The following is a 21,733-nucleotide window of genomic DNA, read 5'->3' on the forward strand; positions in this document are numbered from 1 at the left end:
ACTTTGCCTGTGCCTGTCCCTGCACTGGGGCTAAGAACTGAAGAGCTGTGCCTTGGCTGGGAGCTGGAAGCTATACCTATGCCACTACAAATTCTCTCCACCCACCCCCCAAAGGCTGCAGTATAGGCACAGTTTCCAGCTGATGGGGGAAAGCACTGGGGCCAGGGAGCTGAAAGCTGTGTGCATGCCTCCATTGCTTCCTTCTCCCACCTTCCTCCCTCTCCCTTCCTTCAGAGTGTAGCATGAGTACAGCTTCTGGCTGGAACAGAACTGCACAGTGGTCAGGTTGAATAGGGGTGGAGAAGGGGGAAGAGAGAAGCAGCAGCAGCATGGAAGCAGCTTCCAGCTCCCTGACACCGGCACAACTACCGTCCAGCTGAGAGCTACACTTACACCATAGCTGGAGGGCAGGAATGGAGCCTGGGGTAAGCAGCAACAGTGTGGGTACAGCTATCAGCTGTGTGGCTCCAGCAGGGGTGCAGGTAAAAGTAGAATGAACATGAAGTAACCACACTACAACTCAAATTCTGTTACATCACTATCTTAATCTTGTAGGTCTCAGGCACTTGATTTTAAGTTTAATATATCAAAATTTTCTGCAGAAATCAGCTACTTTTGAGAAAATTTTGATTACTGGAAAACCCAAGTTTCTGTTGCAACCAGTTTTATCAAGTTATGTTGTAGCTGTGATGATCCAGAAAATAAGAGGCAAGAAGTTAGATGCCTTATACAACCGTATATCCAAAAATAAAGTCATTTTGACATTCATAATCAACATTTTTAGTTTTACACCCCCTTTATCAACTGTACATCTACTGAACCAATGCTTAACTACAAAAGTGAGAGAAATGTATACTTTATTTGTATCTCCTTTAGATAAAAGAAAATTACAGAATGAAACAGAACAACTGATTTCATCAAGTAATGCAGAATTTACAAACAAGAGAAAATTCATACCTATCTCAGGAGCTTATGATTGGATTTCTATGTCAAAATTTTTTCTCTTCCTTCAGTCACTGCACAAACTGTTCTTATCCATCACCACAATTCACATATCTACTTGTCTATTATCTGTCAAAATAGTATTAACAATGTAAACATCTGTTCCATATGTAAACTTTAAAACAGTAAATGTGTATGCATCTTCATTTACAAGAAAAATCAAGCAAAAACTGGATATCAAATTTATTACAATCACAGCATATACTATATAATACTGTTTCAACAAGAATTGCAGCCTACTGGGTTTATATAACCAAAAGGAAGCAGAAGCAAGAAAGTATGTGTAGTGTCATGAATTAGTATAATATAAGGCTATAATAAAAAAATAATCTGAATATTTTAGAAAAAATTATGTACTTGCTGAAACAAGTCAAGACTACATTTCCAGTCACTTCACATCTATAGTGTAGGCTTTTTCTTTAACCGAGCTTAAAAAGTATCAGATATTTATTTTTGTCCTCTGCTTTGAATTTTGTTTATATACGGTAGTGCTTGATACTACTAATAAGTATGTTTTTTGTAAAAGATATAATGTGTGGATTCTAAGCTTTAAGCTTTGGAGCTTTGGACAAGAGCTTATTTAAAATTAGTCAACTGTATTCAAACTATTTAAACAAAAATCAGATACAATAATTTGTAACCAAAAATCATTGGTATTTGAATACTTGAAAGAAAATATTTTTTCTAAAGAATGACTACACATGAACATATGACTGACTATTGCAGAAAAGAAATGCTCTGTGGACAAAATCAAAACAATGAGTTTATATTATTCCATATGCTTTTTGCTGCTGCTTTTGTTTCCTCTCTGTTAAAAATGAGTAAACAGAACTAGGCACCAGGCAAACGAGTGCTAGTGCCATTATAGATTTCCTTTGTAATGTTTAACGTCTTTGTAGTGCAAGGCAGAATCATACACACGACCATTTTAAAAAAAATACAGAGAGAGAGTTATCATTAATGGTCTAAAATAATTATAATATCATAGTAACCAAAAAGATTTTGTTCTTTTTCCTCTGATTATATTCCAATTTAACCTCCTATATGTCATTTTTAGAAACTGCAATTTGCATTAAGACATTTGCTGATAACAAATACTCTAACTTGAAAACAACACCATTTTGAATCTAGTTAGGCAGCTTATGCATATCAGAGCATTCTGTTTGCAGACGCAATGAAAAGGGTAAATAAAAACTAAAAATTAAATATGGCTTCAGCTTGTCAATGTCTTTAGTATGTTGCAGAATTTCAGGCAGCACTAGAGACAGCAAGTTTCTTCAGATGATCCATGAAGACCTGCAGGCTGACATCATCTGTAAGAATAGGTGCTCCGGACTCCTACAAGACAAAGGAAAAATGTTAAGATTTATTATATTATAACATATATTCATCAAGCCTAATAAAACAATTTATTAATAGTTTAATATTTTAGAAGGATTTTACAAGCATATAATTGACAAAATATACTGTCAAAAGAACAGTAGATTATAAAATTTGCATACATTGTCATATATTTGCATACATTCAGGCAAAAACCGAAGCTACTGTCCTTTAAATTTTAATGTATTCTGCAACAATTCCCAGTGTTGAGAGATAATTTTATATATTTTGGAAGTCTGGAGTTTGGGGGTGTTTTAATTGCCAAATGTTGAATATTAAATTTAAAAAGGGAACAAACAACATCTTTCATACCATATTCACTTATTGTTTCTATCTTAGTGCAACAAGGCAAATAGAGAACCAGAGAAGTGCAAGTTACTACTACTGCCAAACTAACTATCAAAATATCAACTGGGAAATAAAAAATAATAACCCACTAAGAACCTGATCCAAATGGCTCAGTGAAGTCTCTGAGAGGCTTTCCACGACTTCAAAAGTTGCTAGATCAGTTGTTACCTGAAATTCTGTACCAATTCTAATGACTGCAGAAAAGACATCTAAAAGTCATATACTGAACAATCAGGGATCCAAAAAAAATGTGGTCCGCCCCCCTTTTTTTTACCTCTTTGACCTGAAGGAACAGCCTACAGAGTTTCAATAAGATCCATAAGAAGTTCTCATGGCAAAAGTTAAATTTTAAGAGGATGAATTTGAGTATCTGGAGTATTAACAGAGGCATTTTTGCTTGAAAGTACATTGTGTGAAGGATAGAATGGGGTTTTATAGAGAAGACAAGGAACCAAAAGATTGTTTTGAGCCATTTTACCACAACAGCTATTTTTTTTAAACATGCAAAATTTGTTCTTGTATTAAATCTACCCAGCACGGAGCCACAAACCCAGTATCTGGGGAAAAAGATCTGTAGACTACTCAATTTTCCTGATAGAGTCAAAACCTGTGAAGAAATAACAACAGACTTGGCAGCTTCATAAACATTAATTAACCAACCAACCCTCCCAGGAATGTTTATAAAGCAGATCATTGCCCTTACTGCCATTTTACAGATAAGTAGAGGAACTCCCTGTAGATATCTGCCTCAAATGCCTCCATAAAACTCTCCTTTGCATTGATATCTGGCAAAAATTTAACAATGGTAGCCACCCAGAATGCTGATACCACTACCAACCATACTGACCAATATGGTCTCATGTTCTCCTTGTGTACCTCAGTTGTTTTATATTTAGACTGGTGCAGGGGTGATCTTTTCAGAATTTGAACAGCACCTAAACACAATGGGGTCCTAAACCAGGACTACTAGGACTCCTAATCATAGCAATAATATTAGTAGTAGGAATAATAAAAGGATGATGGGGGGAAAGGGAGCAAGGGGACAGAACAGAGATATTTCTAAAAGTGATCATTAATTTTGGGTGCCTATCTTTGTATGCCCAATTTAGCATTTTAGAGTCTTATTTTTAGAAACTGTGAGAGCATCCACCACTTCAAATGAAACCAGCAGTCGCTGTGAGCACTCACACAACCTCTCAAGATCAAGACACAGGCACAGGGCAGGGGTTTTCAACCGTTTTTGGATCAGTGTACCCCTGGCGGCCAGACATGGAGCAGCAGCACGGGATGGTGCATGGCGGCGCTCTGTCCCCGCCTGCCTGCCTGTCTGTACCCCCAGGGCAGGGGTTTTCAACCTTTTTTTAAGAAGTGTACCCCTGGCAGCCCCCTTTTTAGTAAGTGTACCCCCCCAGAGGTGTGGCAAGCAGCCAGACACTGAGCGGGGGCAGGGAGCGTGCTGAGCAGCAGAGTGGTGATAGCGCAGCATCTGTACAGCCCTGCTCTCACCCTGCCCCAGCCTGGCTCCTGTGCAGTAGTGTGGGGTGGTAGCACTCTGTCCCCACGTATCCCCTGCGATCTTTCAAAGTACCCCTAGGGCATACCCCCGGTTGACAACCCCTGGTGTAGGGAACTCAAAAAATCAGTAGAACTTTTTTAACTGACCAAAAACCACAAACTGGGGAACAGCAGAGCCAAGGATTAGTGACCAAGATTTCCTGGCTAAAACCCCACCACAGTCAATACATTGAGCAATACTGCCTCTACAACTGTTGGTATCAGGGTGAAAATAATAGTATTCTGGCTCTAGCCTTGCTCACTGGTGAGCACTAGTGAGATGGCCTGAACTCTCCTCTGTTTGTATAAGAAACAACAGGATTATAAATAACCAAGTCCCATAAACTTGGCCTCATGGGAAATTTTTATTTATTGTATGATAATACAGCGATCACAAAACAAGGAGAAACTTATTCACAATTTTATGTCCAAATTTTTCAGCCAGCTGATTGCCTCAGGTGTGGTATCATGCAGATCCAACAGAGTTCCATTAAATGCACGTAGAGGGCATTCAGAGATGATGTGATTCAAAGTTTGAAAAGAGGGCCACAGCTGCAGTTTAGTGAACTAGTCCAGCCCTGTCAATGTATCAGAAATTCATATCTGCTGTGTCCTGTCCTGATTTGGTTTAGAGAAGACCAAAGATGTCCAGGGAGATCAAAGCCAGCTGATCTAACAGTAGGACTTGTAATAATAATTTCTGTATTAGGGGGTGAATTGAGTCATTCTTGCATCTAGGCACCTTGGATGTTAAATGAGTCTTGCTCACGAAGAACTGCTGTTCTCCAAGTGGGATGTCTAGATCTCAATCTTGGACGCAGAGGGTTTAAGAGACCTTCATGTATAGGCAGCTACGGGTTATTTTTTTTAGTCCATAATTTAGTTAAGGCAATTTTCCTTAATGGGGGAGGATGTATGTTATTAAGAATAGGGAGCCACTGAAGAGGAGTGGATCAGATTGTTCCTGTGATGATTCATATTACTTAGTCAAGTTGTATGTCAACCTTATCAGTGTAAGCACTGTTTAAGCAGATTGGGGCACAGTAATCTGCCAAAGAGTAGACCAGTGCTAAGGCTGTTGTTCTCAGTGCATCAGCATCAGGTCCCCAAGAAGTCCCAGCAAGTTTCTGAAGCAAATTATTACAGGTTATTAACTTAGCTGCTGTCATGGCTAAGTGATTTTTATAGGACAGTGTTCTATCTAGGTTGATTCCTAAATATTTAAGAGTACTGTTATAACATAGAAGCTGATTTCTGAAAACAACCATGGGTTGATAATTAGCATGTTTATTATTCAAGTGAAATGCAGATACTTCCATTTTCCCAGAATTTAGGCAGAGGTATTGTTTATAGTAGGTATCTAAAGTATTCAGATCAGATGCAAGTATTTCTGCTCTGGAGAAACAAGATTATTGAATAACAAGGGCTGTTGTGAACTGTGACCATGGCCCCCTTTTCAAACTTTGAATCACATCATCTCTGAATGCCCTCTATGTGCATTTAATGGAACTCTGTTGGATCTGCATGATACCACACCTCAGGCAATCAGCTATGTCATCAGCATATATGAATTTTCTTGAGGAGGTGCCCAAGAAGTTATGAATGAAACAACACAGGCGCAAGGACTAATCCCTATGGAAGTCCACTGATCAATTTATGTGGTTTACTCTTAGGATGCATCCTAACAAGTACGCACGTGTGGTTTGCAGTGTCTCAAAGCAGTTTGAGACACAGCAAACCATATGCAGTGCACATGCATCCATTTGCTGTGCTGCAAATTAGCAGTGCGGCAAGGGAGATCCCAGAGTCAAAAACAAAACAAAACAAAAACAACCCACCACTGAAAAAAGTGTCATGGTGCATGTGGCAACAGTGTGAGCCACCAGAAAGGGAGATTCTGGCTGCTGGCCAGGCTCCGGGTGGTCAGCTCGGCACTGCTGCTGTCCCAGGAGGCCCCCAGGACACCAGGTAAGGTTGCTGGCACCAGCATTAGGTGCTGACCCCTGCCTTCCCTATCCCAGCCAGGTCGCTTTGCTGCACATTGGAATGCACACGCCCAGGGAGAAACACATGCCTGTGCACATGTGCGCTCATCAGGATGCACCCTTAATGTTATCAAAACATTCTGGAACTATCTATTGCTAAGCATGTTGTCCAGTAAATTTGCAATTTTAAGACAAAGTATGATGTCACATCATCATGGGAAGTGCTCATGTGCGACTGAGGGAGGATTCCACAACTTATACACTGGAGGAGAGCACATCATCCAATAAACCTTCCACTATGTAGTTACAAAACCGTTATAGAGAATATAGGAAACTATGAATAGTTCAAGTAAAGATCAAAGCCAGCATTTTGCTGTTGAAAATTCTGGAGTCTATCAAAATGAAAACTAGCAAGGTTTCATATAGGAGTCTGAGAAGTACATGAAAAATGGCTGTTTTTGTATAGACAACATGAAGCTTTACTGTTGTGTTCATTTAAAATCTAGTACTACAGGGCATAAAACACAGAAAGAGATGACCACTGAATGTTGGGCACTGGTCAAGACTTCAACCATAAAAACCCCAGTCACCACAAAAGGGAAGAATGAAACTGAAAGCAGTGATATACACAGGTAGCTTGTTATCTTGTGTCCAAGTTCAGTGTACGTTATTTCAGTACTTCAACTTGAAAATATACCTTCAAAGCAATATAAGGAACACTACAGTGACATGTTAAGATTTTTATGTTCTAATAACTTTTAAAATACACTATGGCTAGGAAAAGACATAGTTTAGATCAGTAGCAAACAAAATACACATTCGCCCTTTGTTGGGGCGGGGGGCAAATCTTAGACCAGGTTCCACCATTTTTAAACCAGTCTACGTATGCCAAACTTCTGTTCTGTTGTGGGTACAGACTAGTTTCCGATCACTTATACTGGTAGAAGTGTAATGTCCGTACCTGGCATATTTGCAGATATATGTTGAAGTCTGAAAAACCTTTACTTATAGTATCATATTAAAGAGTAAACTACATGAATTATCATCTTGATGAAATCATCACTTCCTGAAACACAGCTTTGGTGGTGTACTACTGCCCTCTTCAGGTCAAATCTGGAGCAACAAATTTTACTAGTGATTGTAATCAACTTGTGGGTCGGACAGACAATATAAAATAACCCAACCAGTGCAGGAAAAGATCAGGAGCAAAATAAATCGCCTTAAAGGGGAGATCCTCCAGGCCCAAAGGATAACAGTCCCTGAGAGAAGCAAGGGGGGGTAAGAGTGCTCAGAAACCCCCTTGGCTCAGCAAGGGCATTCAGCAATGCCTGAGGACTAAAAGGGGGGCATACAACCAGTGGAAGGGAGGAACTATCACCAAGGAGGATTACTGCTCCTTGGCCTGGGAGTATAGGAGGGCTATTAGGAAGGCCAAGGCAGAGATGGGACTCAGGCTAGCATCCAGGATTAAGGACAACAAAAAGTCCTTTTTCAAGTACACTGGGAGCAAGAAGAGGGCACCAGGCAATGTAGGGCCCCTGCAAGACACAAACAGTAATCTGGTGGCCACACCAGACAAGAAAGCTGATATTTTTAACAGTTTCTTTGCCTCTGTTTTCCTGAACAGGGACCAAGATATCCCACCTACCAGAGGGAGGGACAATCTTGGGGATAGCTCTATCAAGCTTTCAGTCAGTGCAGATGTAGTTAGGGATCTTCTGGAAGGGCTAGACATTTTTAAATCTGCAGGTCCAGATGCCCTTCACCCAAGGGTGTTGAGGGAGCTGGCAGGGGTCATCACAGAGCCCTTGGCCTGGCTCTATGAGCATTCGTGGTCATCTGGCCAGGTACGAGGGGATTGGAAACCGGCTAATGTGGTCCCTGTTTTTAAGAAGGGGAGGAAGGAGGACCCAAGTAATTATAGGCCTGTAAGCCTCACCTCGGTGCTCGGGAAGCTCTTGGAGAGAATCATCAACGAGCACATCTGTGGGTGGCCTGCAGGGGAGATCATGCTCAGGGGCAATCAGCATGGGTTCACCAAAGGCAGGTCCTGCCAGACCAACCTGATTGCCTTTTACGACCAAGTAACTAAATCCTTGGATGATGGTGTCACTGTGGACATAGTCTTTCTAGACTTTAAGAAGGCCTTTGACACTGTCTCTCACCCCATCCTCATCAACAAATTAAGTGACTGCGGCATTGATGCCTGCACAGTTGGATGGGTAAAAAATTGGCTGATGGGGCGCACCCAGAGAGTAGTGGTGGACGGGTTGTACTCAACCTGGCGAGATGTGAGCAGTGGGGTACCCCAGGGCTCGGTCGTCGGGCCCGCACTGTTTAACATCTTCATCAGCGACTTGGACGAGGGGGTGGACACTAAGATGTGGGGCGAGGTGGACACACTTGAAGGGAGAGAGAGGCTGCAACTAGATTTAGACAGACTACAAAAGTGGGCAGACGAGAATAGGATGGGGTTCAAGGTAAACAAATGCAGGGTGCTGCACCTTGGAAGAAGGAATCCACAGCATACATACAGGCTGGGAGTTCCCTTCTTGAAAGCACAGAGGTGGAAAGGGATCTTGGAGTCATTATTCACTCCAAGATGAACATGAGCCGCCAATGCCAGACTGCAACCAGCAAGGCCAGCCATACCTTGTCGTACATCCAAAGGTGCATCTCAAGCTGGTCCAGAGAGGTGATACTCCCCCTCTATGCGACTTTGGTCAGGCCACAGTTGGAGTACTGCGTCCAGTACTAGGCGCCGCACTTCAAAAGGGAAGTGGCCAGCCTGGAGAGAGTTCAGAGGAGGGCCACCCGCTTGGTGAGAGGGTAGGACAGGCCCTACAAGGAGAGACTGAAGGACCTGAACCTGTTCAGCCTCAGCAAGAGGAGGCTGAGGGGGGACCTGGTGGCTGCCTACAAGCTCATCAAGGGTATCAACAGCAAATAGGCAGAGCTCTTTTCTCCCCAGCACCACCTGGGATGACAAGGAACAATGGTAATAAGCTGATGGAGACTAGATTTAGGTTATAGAGATCAGAAGGCAATATTTTACAGTTAGGATGGCCAAAATCTGGAACCAACTTCCCATGGAGGTGGTCCTCGCCCCTACCTTGGGCAAATTCAAGAGGAGGTTGGATGATCACCTGTCTGGGGTCTTGTGAAACCACCATTCATTCCTGCCTGTGGCAGGGGGTCAGGCTAGATGATCTGTTCAGGTCCCTCCTGACCCTAGCTACTATGAAACTATGAAATTCAGTTTAAAATTTATTTGAAAATTGCAAACATGGCGTATATCACTGAATGACCTAGAAGTAGACCACTTGTACTTGAGAGTGTACACAAGTTACCAAAAATTGATCTTGCAGAAGTTTACATAAGAGAAGGGCCATTCAGCCATGGGGCTTCTCACAGGTCCAGAAACTGGGCATGGGCACTGATGGCAATGTTACTTACCACAGGTGAGGAAGCTGCATCCATTAATCCTGCCACTACTCCCCCATCGCCACATTTACTCATGGGGAGATCCAGAGGCCTAAAGACACAGCCCCGTGTGCTGGATTCCACTGGCAGCCAAGCCTGCACTGAAGCCAGATCTGGTACCTGAAGCCTGGCCAGCACACAGGGTTACACCTACAGACTGTCCCTGCACATCCCTGCACCCCATACTGGATCCGGTCCATGGACTGAGCCTGTTCATTGGATCCAGCCCAAACTGGCCCCATGCCATTCATGTGATCCACAAAGCCAGAAGGTTGAGCACCAGACATAGAGCACACAATCATATGCCAATCATGTAGAAACATAATTCTACATTTACTTTGCAACAGAGTCCTTTTCAGCATTACGGAAGCTTGTCTCTCCTTTGCTAGATCACAGAAGAATCTACCTTGCCTAGCATAAAATACTATTTAGTTTTTATATTGTTTCTTTTTTTCCCCCTATTTCCATTATAAATTTGGGGCAGCATTTCATGAAAATTTCCCATGAAAAATTTAAATTTAAAAAATGTGTCCATTCCATACATTACGATAAACTCAAGACCTTTTGACACTATTTGGGAGGAGGAAGGGGCAGGAAGAGACCCAGGGTTAAAGTATAATGCTTAGTTCAGACCAGAGACTTGAACCTGGGTCTTCCATATGTCAAGTGACTACAATTTGCTATTCCACAATGGGTCTCTTTGGATTTGGCCAGAAAATTGATGAAAGTTAAAAATGACAAATTTATGTGAAAAGTTTCAACAAATCAACATTTTGTCAAAGAATTTCTGATCAGCTCTATCTTTTAATGCTTTAAGCCGAATAAACCTTCCATCAAATTACTTGGCAACACATCTGCTATCTAGACCCCAATACGTGTGTATATATACCCAAAATGAGTACACTACTTTAAGAAATTGCCCTTGAGCTCACATTTACCACAGCTATATTTATTTTTGTGTATTACATTCAAAGCTAGTCAAGAACAGATGAGGGGGGTGCACACTAGCCATAGCTGCAGCAGAGTCAGGAAAATAAATTGCTGCAGGCATCCCTAATTCCTGAACTCCTGTACATTTAAATTAGCTTGCCTTCTGGAGACAGGACAGTGATGCACTCCCCAGCCCTTGTTAAAGCTCAACCTCAGAATCTATTAGCTGACAGATATTTTCAAAAATTTGACCTGAGGGAGCAGCCCACATTCTATACAATTCCTAAGCTATATTACTAAGACTGATTTTCTGGATATAGTATAAAAATGTCTTTGCACAGGGATTAAATGTCCCCAAATCAGCTTTCTTCTCACTGTAAGGAATGCGAAGAAAGCACTTGACTTAGAAGGATATTTCAGCTCAAGCCCAAAAGAAGTTTACAAGCAAATTGAACTATTTTTAGGAGGGATAAAGTAGTAATCAGGAACCTTGTCTTTATAATCTTACTACCTTTGTGCAGTATGGAGGAATACTGTATGTTTTTCTCATGTTGTCTTAATGCTTGAAATTATGTTCTCTATACAGAACAATGTTTCATGTTGTTTCTGAAGCTGGAAAGCTCTGGACATAAAGAAATATTCCTTCAAGAATATTCACCGATCAAATAAGCTTAACCTAATGTCTTAAAGACTTACCTGTCCCCAGGCATACATGTTGTTATGAGTCTGAGAAGGATTGACTTTAGAAAGCAGAAAGCGGGCCTTGAAAGACATAAAACAATGGGAAAAAAATCATTCAACTAGAATAACAAAATTTCTAAATTCCCAGAAAACTACCTCAATTACCTGAAATCCAACAACATGCATCTGTCACTTTAGATTTTTTTTTTTGCAAGAGGAGGTAGAAAGGCATCCAAAAATAAAAGAAAATGTTAACGTGCCTGGATTTTATAAACTACAACAAACGAATATTGACAACTTTTCAAATAAGTGGGATATATAAAATTATGCAAAACTAGTCGAATAAAACATGAAAAATATTAGTTAAAAAGTGTCAATACCAACAAAATTAATTGGTATCTGGTTAAGCTCTTTGGTGCATTGGCCCACCCTTTTTTACCTACTTTTGTACAGCCCAAAGGAAGCTAGACCATAACTGAGGCTCCAAGGATCTGCAGTACAGACTAAGCAACATATAATGGATTTGTTTAGCAACTGAAAACTGCTCAACACATGCAATGAGCAGTTAATCCTTCTAGCCCAGGGGCAGGAACCTAGGGCTCCTATATATGTGCAAGAAGCCTGCTCCAATGCGCTGGAAATCCAGTGCATCAGAGCAGATTCCATTAATCAAATCTGCTGGAGAGCAAAAATTAACGTGCTCCAGCAAACTCTAACGTCACATGCATCAGCATCCCTATGCTGAAAAATGGCAGCGGGGTGCTTTGAACTAAAGCTCGTTCTTGTGATACACGTGATACTTGCTGTTCATGTGATACATGTGACACTTGGGAGCTTTTAATTAATGCGACTCACTAATTAAAGCGCCCCTGCAAGCCTCCCAGAGCACATGTAAAAATGTCCCTACAGTCTGCAGTGTCTTTGAATCCAGCCTGTGGACACAGGGCTTTAGTGGCATTTGGAAGTGGGGGGGCACTCCTGTAGGCACTCTCCCAGGGAACACTGAGGGAACAAGTGGTGGTGGTGGCGGCGGCAGAGTCCTGGTGCCTGTCCACCTGTGGGTCAAGACGGGTCATTCTAGCCTGAGGCTGGAAAAGGTTGCCTACCCCTATTCTATGTTCTTAATTTTCTCAATGTTCTTAATTTCAGGGTAAAGCTCTCTGAGTAACAATGAAATTAACCTTAATGAAGTGCCAACATGTGCCCATGTGCTATACACAACAACGTAAATTCATACAGTCAAAAAACTGAGAGCAGGATGGTCTTGTATGGGTAATAGGGAAGCTTAAGTCAGTTTAAATTAGTGCTCTTTGTATGATTGAAATATGAACCCAAAGGTGTCAAATTCACATCGACCCCTGGCCCAGATCTGGACTATGGGGCTCTAAACATGGTGATGGCAAAAGTGAAATTAGCAATAAGCATTGGCTACTTTTGGATTTAGTTCTGTCATACTCCCAGCTGTTCAGTCATAATTTCAACATCTTGTAAAATATGTTTTTATAATGAAACAAAAGCTTACAGGATTATTTGCACATTGCTGACACATTATTTCTTCTGATTAACAATACAGCTTACTGTACCTGACTGCCTCCATGCTCTGTATCAATGTACCGGGGCATTGGGAACCTGGAATGGAGAATTTCCTGGGCATCATCTACTGGAGCTTGCAACAGATGACGGAAGTTTTCATATTCTGGCATGTCCTGGTAGCCTGACTTTCGCCACTGAGCTATGGTCTAAAGAAACAAAATGCAGAATAAAGTCATCACTCATCAGCAGGATGTTCATTACTGAAACTTTATATCACAACTCCTTTCCTCCTGCCAGACTGGTTCATGCCAATATATTAACTTATTGAAGAAATATCTCTAAGCACAAGATCTAACAAGATGTATAAGTAATGAAAGCAGATAATATAAATCTTTTGGTACCATAGTCCTTGTACTGCTCAGACCCATTCCCCATCTCTGTTAGTCAACCTTCGCTTCGCTAAGTGAGAAATTTTGGAGGTCAGAGACCAATCTTGTCTCCAAGCATCTCTCATACTCACCCCATAGCACAGCAGAAATAAATATTAAGTGTAAAAATGTATCCCAAACTGCAAAAAAAATTATGTTGCTCTACGCAGAAGTTTATCTATATTTTTTTAAATGTTAAAGTCATCTAGATCAACCATTAACTCAGTGGATATTAAAACAAATGAACCCCAACTTACAAGGATTTTCAATGGAAATAGCAGGTAATGCCACATGCCACTGTATAAAACTATGGCCATGATCCTGTACATATATGCATTTAATCGTATACCTGCAAGTAGTCCAATCAAGTTCAATAATGTATACACATGAAGCCATGCATTCAAGAAAGTGTTTAGAAAGTACGGGCCTGAACTAGTAACAGAACATTCCTACAAAAAGCAAGAAGTTTACTTAAAATGACTGGATCTTACCTCTCCATGATAGATAAGGATTTGGAAAAAGGTGTCCATAAGAAGAATGCGATCTGCCAAAATGCTGCTGCTATCAAGAAGAACAGGCTGAAACAAAGAATAAGTGCCTCAGTTGAATATGGCAAAAGAGTACGCTCAGATATGTTAAAAGCCCATAAAACTGTAGCTCAGAAACAGGATACTTGCTGCAATCGCTTTCACTGTGCAATTTTGAAATGATGGCAGAGGAGGTCTGAGGGTAGAAGGGAAAGTTATCTTGCCCATCAGTGTTTGCCCATGGCTCTCACCACACACCTGTTCTGCATCAGAGTATGCATCCTTCTTGTCCTTACTCTGATTTCCCCTTCCTTTTTACGTTCACAATCTAAAATTCCTATCTGATCCTTTGTTCTTCCTCAATTCACCCTCTCTCTCCAGCACAAATCCCAATCCCACTTCTGCATATTCCTGTCCCATCTCACCTCTGCTATTATTTCCCCGGTGCCAGCCTTCACTCATGTCACCCCTTCCCACATTCTCCCCCTCTCTTCTGCCATCATTCCTAACCCCACATTTATACCCCTTCCTCTCCCTCGCTTCTCCTCCTGTCTCTAGAAACACCAGTTTCAGCTATAGGATCATGGTCACCCATGAACTCTGCCTATCGTGCTGACCATACCGCCTTGTTTGTTTGTATTCTCTCATCTCCCTGTATCCATGCCTACCTTGTTTCATACTGAGGCTGTAAATGCTGGGGTGTTTACAGATATCAATTTTTGATTTGCATCTGTATAACACCTTGTATAATAGGACCTTGATCCATAACTAAACTAAAGTTTCTGTATGTTGTGATAATAAAGTGATAAAAGTGATCTTCTTTTCTGTAACAGTCAATCAGATAAAACTAACAAGAAGGAAGGGAAAGAGTTTTGGCTTTATATTTAAACATAAACCATGTTATTTCTAATAAATGTGCAAATTTTTTCAAGATTTATTAAAAAGTGAAGCTTGAAAAAATTGATTTACAAAAGGAGTTGTCTTAGTGCAAATGAAGGCAAGAGCAAGAGTCTCACTGACTGCAAAAGAGCCAGACCTTTATTCTATTCGTCTTAGTTTGAAATGTTGTTGTGTAACCAAGCAAGTTTTGCTCTTAAGACTACTGAGATACAACCAGAATTCAGGTGGGTGCATTCATGGCCCTGTCTTGTTCATAGTTCATTTTATATAATGCACATTCACAAACACAAATGCTTGCACACATGGGTAATAAATACGTGTTTGTTCTAATATTTATGTAAACACACACAATATACCCACCAATATAATCCCATTACATAGTGTTCTTTTGCCCTATTGTTACTTTATATATAATCATACCTCTGGAGGTCCATTGAAAGAATAAGCATAAAGGATTGGCTGAATCATGATAAGTGACTGTGTTAGATCTTGACGCATAAAATGATGACGATAGTATGAACTCTCATCAGGACTGTTGTTAAAAACTTGCAGGAAAGGGGACCGCCTTAAGTGAAACATAAACTGCAAAACAAAAGAATTCCAAGAACTGGTGAGCACAAAACAGACGGAAAAAATGTGTTTCAGAATAACCGGTACTAGCTAATGCCACCTCAGAAGCATACTGCTCCAAACTGAATTTCAAATCTTTAACATTTCTAATTCCTCCACGTACCTCCTTTGAATGCTTCTTTTTAAACATAAAGGTCACTCTCAAAATAGATAAACACACACAGCAGCTTCTAGCAAGCGTAAAGTTTAACCGCCAATATTTACACATAAAACAGCATGCTCTAATACTCTTAAAATATTTACTACACTATCACATTTGTAAATTAACTCTACAGTTTCTAGGAGTTTGCATACAATTTTAAATACGCAAGCATGAGTTAACAGTAGCTTTACAATCAAAAGAAATACAGTTTTTAAGATCAGTAAATTTGGACCTTGTAGTGGAAATTTGAAAATTCAAATCCCCTTCATGTTAAACCAATCTTTCCACTAGAATTTTTATGTTCAGACAAGCAATTTAAACTGAAGTTCCACTGAGGTCTATAAAAAGCCCAGACGCCACAGGGTTTATCAGGTGATCTGAAATAGATTACCAATAAATGCACAATTCCTTTAAGCTGCTTGCAGACATTAAAAAACCAAAAAAACCCGAAACAAACCACGCATTACTGGAAGAAGCAGTGTATTACTTCAGCCTGGCTCCACAGCATCTGTATAGATTGGGCACATGAGAGGGGCTTTGGGGCGTTTTTATCTAAAGCAGTGTCAATCAGCTCTTGGAAAAAAGCACCATAAACCCTCACTAAAGCACCCGATCTATACAGACATCAGAAGAGTCAGATCCAACTAACATACTGCCTCTTCTGGGCATGTGCTGGACTCAGCACAGGAGTGCATGGAGTTTAAAGTAAAGCACCTTTTTTTGTTGTTTAAACATCTGCAAGCAGTCTTAATTTCAATTTACCTAACAAAACATCAATGAAGTCTTTTGTCTTATTAGTTTAATACTTTAAGTGGTAAATAAAAAGTATTTTAGGTCCAAATTTTATAGGATTAAGTTCATTTTGACTATAAATTATCCTATTTTAATTTATTGCACACACTTTCCCCAAAACCGATTTATTATTATTTGTATTACATTAGTACCTTGATAGCATCAATGGACATGGTGACATGGAGAGTACAGGCTGCCATTTTAATAAGCCTTCCCAACGCAAAGCTATGGGTCTACAAGTCCTCAACGGTGGAGCAGGTGGAAAAAGATGCTAGAATATCAATGGTTGCAAAGGCAAATGAAGATCTCAAATGAGATCTCAAATCATCTTAACCTCCTTGCCACTGAACCAAGGTCCTGTTCTGTCAAGAACCATGTGGAAACTGATATGCAGCAGTTTCTCCACAATAAAAGAAATCATGTACAGGCATATTCCATGGAACATCTTTTCCAGCACATTCTTCAAGACCTTTCATGACCAGCTAGTGACAAGAGCAGAACTGAGAAGTCTGGAAGCTCCTAGTCATGACCCGGCATGCAGTTACAAGGTCATCTAGCACTTGGATGAGGTAATCAAGAGTGCAATTCGGCAACTGTACCTGCGACTGAGCAGTCCTCTTCCAGATTTTCTCTGCTCATGCCACATGGGGAGAAGGGGGCTAGAAAAGATGCCCTAAACATAGTCTGACTACCTTTTTCCTGCTTGGATTACTGTATCCAGTGGGATCACCTTTACTTGCAGTTGAAATCAATGAGGACACATTCAATTTGGGACCTGGAACATCAGGATTCTCATGGACAATCCTAATAGTGAATGCCCAGAGCACCACACTACAATCATGGCTCAAAAACTAGGCAATACAACACTGACATCGCTACACTGAGCGAGACCCAGAGAATGGAAGATGGGCAGCTCAAAGAACAAGGAGGCAGTTATATACTATTCTGGAAGGGCAAACACGAAGAAAAACACCAGCTTTATGGAGTTGGTTTTGCCATCAAGAAAAAACTCAAACCAACTCAATGAATTCCCTATTGGAATTAATAAGCACCACATAACTCTGTCTTGGGCCAATATGCCACTGTCATCAGTGTGTATGCCCCAACTCTTGATGCCACCAACAAAAGCAAGGAGGAATTCTATATCAACCTTAAACAAGTCCTTTCTGGTGTTCCAGAAGGAAACAGACTCATTCTTCTCAGTGATTTCAATGCCAGAGTCAGAAGGGACTCAAAACTTCGGAACAGAACCATCAGTAAAGGGAGTGGAAAATGTCAACTCCAACAATATCCTCCTCTTGACCAAATGCACGGAACATGGACCCAACCCCACCAACATCCTGTTCTGCCAGAAAAACAGGCATAAGACATCATGGCAACATCCATAAGCTAAGCATTGGCACTTGATTGACTACTTTATTGTTCATACCCAGGATCGCAAAGATGTCCACATCATCCGAGTTACGTTAGTAGCTGATGATTGCTGAACAGATCACAGATTCATCTGCTTGGTTATGTCATTCAAACTGGCTCCTACATGATGGCTGCAGCAGAAGTAGTGCTGATGGAAGATCAATGTCGAAGGACTCAAGGACCCAATCAAGCAAGATTTCTTCCACCAGTTTTCTCAATGGAAAACTGGCAAATTCCAATCAACAACAACGAGAGAATGTCAGCAGCACTTGGGGTACCTTTAAGTCCAGCAGCAGCAGCACCTGCAAAGAGAAATTTGGATTCTCTACCAGGAAACAGCAAGACTGGCTTGATGAGAATGACCGGGAAATCCAAGAGTATGCCGACTGCAAGCACAAGGCCTTTTGTGCTTGGCAGAACAACATGGGCAAAGGAGATTCAACATCTCACTGGCGTCCATGATATGCATGTTTTTTTCAGCAACACCAAAGCCATTTATGGTCTGAGTGCTCAGGGACCAACCTCTTGAGACCTAAGGATAGAGGACACCTGATCAAGGAATGAGGAACCATCAGCACCCATTGGAAGGAGCATTTTGAAGAGCTTATCAATTGCGATTCTGTTGCTGATGAAAGTGTTCTCAACTCCATCCCACAACACCCAGCCAGAGATGATCTTGGAATCCCTTCAAACCTTGACAAGGTGAGGAAAGCCATCAAGGAGATGAAGAACAGCAAGGCTGATGGAATCCCTGCTGAAATCTTCAAGCAGGAAGGAGAAGAAATCGCAACACAGTTTCACACCCTCATCTTAAGGATCTGGAATGATGAGGAAATCCCAAACAACCTCAGGGACACCATGATTATGACTATCTTCAAGAAAGGAGACAAGTCTGAGGTGTGGAAAATACAAAGGGATCACCTTACTGTGTCCACCACAAGAAAGATAATTGCAAGAACCTTCCTGAACCTTCTCCTTCCACTTGCTGAAGAGCTCCTCCCAGAATCTCAGTCTGTGCTTAGGGCATCAAGAGTCAAAACTGACATGATCGTCACTGCTCGCCAGATATTGGAAAAATGTTGGGAACAACATAAACCTCTGTACCTGGCCTTCTTTGACCTCACAAAAGCCTTCGACTGTCAACTGAGAAGGGCTGTGGAGGATCCTTCTGAAGTACAGATGCCCACTGAAATTTGTCACCATTCTTTGCCTGCTCCATAATGGTATAAGAGTGGTAGTTCTCAACAACTGATTTATCACAGATTCCTTTGAGATTAAAATAGGAGTTGAGCAAGGCTGCATCATAGCTCCAACACTCTTCTCAATATTCCATATGGCATGCTACATTTGACCACCAACAAGCTTCCAGTCAGAATGAAGCTAAACTACCAACTGAATAGTAAACTGTTTAATCTCAGCTGACTCCAAGCCAAAACCAAGCCCACCCTGACCTCAATCATTGAGCACCAGTATCCTGATGCTGTAGTGTGTGCTCAGTTGGAAGCAGACCTTCAGGCTTTACCAATGTCTTTACCGAGACATACAAGAATATGGGACTGATGCTTAACATTCAGAAGACTAAGGTCTTCTATCAACAAGCTCTTAATGAGCAGTTCCAAGCTCCAGTAATTCAGATTCCCAGTAAGACTCTGGAGAACGTTGAATATTTCCTGTACCTCAGAAGTCATCTCTTGCAGAAGACTGACATCGATGAAGAAATCCAACAGCCTTCAAAAGTGTAAGTGCAGCCTTTGGATGCCTGAGGAAACACGTGTTCGAAGATCCCAACATCATATTCAAAACCAAACTCATGGTTTATCAAGCAGTCATGATCCCCACCTGACTGTACAGAACTGAGATGTGAACAACACACAGGAGACATTGAAGTCACTGAAGAAGTACCATCAACACTGTCTATGGAAGATCTTTCAAATCCAGTGGGAAGAGAGATGCACCAATGTTAGTAACCTCCTGCAAGCAAACACCAAGAGCACTGAGAAATGAGCATCCGCCATCAACTTGCTGGGCCAGCCACATCATCCAGATGTCTAACTCCAGATTCACAAAGCAAGACTGAGGTGGGAGAATAAAACGAGGCATACACTCAAGAGGAGGGCAAAGAAAGTGTTTCAAGGACAACCTCAAGGCCAACTTGAAAAAACGCAACATTGATATCAACTCATGCGAGAGTATTGCCCAGGATTGCCCTAAATGAAGGAAGAGTCTGCTGCAAGGATCTCAGTACTTTGAAACCTTACAATGACAAAAGGAGCTGAAAAAGCAGAAACAGGAGAAACAGCATGTTGTGGAAAGAATCAAGAACCCAGAGCCACCCACCTTGCATGGAAACATGTTGCAGAGCTGCAACAGAGTCTGTGGCAAAAAGAAGGTACCGGGTAATGTGGGGCCTCTACAAGACACGCTAGGAAATCTGGTTGTCGCACCAGACGACAAGGCTAACCTATTTAACAATTTCTTTGCCTCCATTTTCCTGAGCAGGGACCAGATCAGCCCATCCACCGGGACCCCCTCAGGCCCCGGTTGAGGCACACCCAGACCTAGGGTCAGCGAGGATCTAGTCAGGGAACTTCTGGAGGGACTGGACGTATTTAAATCAGCTGGTCCTAACGACCTCCACCCCAGAGTGCTGAGGGAATTAGCAGAGGTCATTGAAGGACCCACGGCATGGCTTTACGAGCACTCGTGGTGCTCTGGTGTGGTGCCAGAGGACTGGAAAAGGGCCAATGTGGTTCCCATTTTCAAAAAAGGGAGGAAGGAGGACCCAGGAAACTATAGGCTAGTTAGTCTTACCTCGATCCTGGGTAAGCTTTTTGAGAGAATTATCCTGGCGCATGTCCACGAGGGGCCAGCGGGGGTGGAGGTTATGCTTAGGGGCAACCAACATGGGTTCATTAGAGGCAGGTCCAGTCAGACCAACCTGGTGGCCTTCTATGACCAGGTCACAAAAGCCTTAGACGCAGGGGTAGCAGTGGACGTAGTCTTTCTGGACTTCAGGAAGGCCTTCAACACTGTCTCTCACCTCATTCTCATTAAAAAACTAGGGGACTGTGGCGTCAACATCTACAAAGTCAAACGGGTCGCTAACTGGCTGGAGGGCCGCACCCAGAGAGTGGTGGTGGATGGGTCATTTTCAACCTGAAGGGACGTGGGCAGTGGGGTCCCCCAGGGCTCGGTCCTCGGACCTGCACTGTTCAACATCTTCATCAGTGACTTGGACAAGGGGGTAAAAAGTACCCTATTCAAATTTGCTGATGATACAAAGATGTGGGGGGAAGTGGGCACGCTACAAGGGAGGAATAGGCTACAATTGGACCTGGACAGTTTACAGGGGTGGGCAGATGAGAACAGGATGGGTTTCAACACTGACAAGTACAAGGTGCTGCACCTGGGGAGGAAGAACCAGCAGCATACCTACAGACTGGGGAACTCCCTTCTTGTCAGTGCAGAGACAGAAAAGGATCTTGGAATCATTACTGATGCCAAAATGAACATGGGCCGACAGTGTGGGGACGCGGTCAGGAAGGCCAACCACACCTTGTCATGCATCCACAGATGCGTCTCGAGCAGGTCCAAGGAGGTGATCCTCCCCCTCTATGCGACACTGGTCAGGCCGCAGTTGGAGTACTGCATCCAGTTCTGGGCGCCGCACTTCAGGAGAGATGTGGACTGCATTGAGAGGGTTTAGAAGAGGGCCACCCGCATGATCAGGGGGCAGCAGGGCAGGCCCTACGAGGAGAGGCTAAGGGACCTGAACCTGTTCAGCTTCTACAAGAGAAGGCTGAGGGGGGATCTAGTGGCCTGTTACAAACTAGTCAGAGGGGACCAGCAGGCATTGGGGGAGTCCCTGGTCCCCCGAGCACTACAAGGACTGACTAGAAATAACAGTCACAAGCTGGCAGAGGGTAGATTCAGACTAGACGTCAGGAGGCGCTACTTCACAGTCAGGGTGGCTAGGATCTGGAACCAACTTCCAAAGTGGTGCTG

At 42.2% G+C, this 21,733-nt stretch overlaps 1 protein-coding gene across 1 annotated transcript in view; it reads right to left on the bottom strand.

Annotated features, from left to right (window-relative positions):
• Positions 1-840: 840 nt before the first annotated feature.
• Positions 841-21,733, bottom strand: part of SEC23A (SEC23 homolog A, COPII coat complex component) — a 55,923-nt gene continuing 35,030 nt past the window's right edge. Inside the window, exons 16-20 of the mRNA XM_006268337.4 lie at positions 15,172-15,333; positions 13,816-13,902; positions 12,947-13,102; positions 11,379-11,444; positions 841-2,340 (exon numbers count right to left, since the gene is read on the bottom strand). Of these exons, the coding sequence (XP_006268399.1) occupies positions 2,251-2,340; positions 11,379-11,444; positions 12,947-13,102; positions 13,816-13,902; positions 15,172-15,333 (561 nt within the window). The 3' untranslated portion in view covers positions 841-2,250. The remainder of the gene's footprint in view (positions 2,341-11,378; positions 11,445-12,946; positions 13,103-13,815; positions 13,903-15,171; positions 15,334-21,733) is intronic.

The sequence above is a fragment of the Alligator mississippiensis genome, chromosome 2, assembly GCF_030867095.1.
Source record: "Alligator mississippiensis isolate rAllMis1 chromosome 2, rAllMis1, whole genome shotgun sequence".
In the NCBI taxonomy this organism is placed as follows: domain Eukaryota; kingdom Metazoa; phylum Chordata; order Crocodylia; family Alligatoridae; genus Alligator; species Alligator mississippiensis.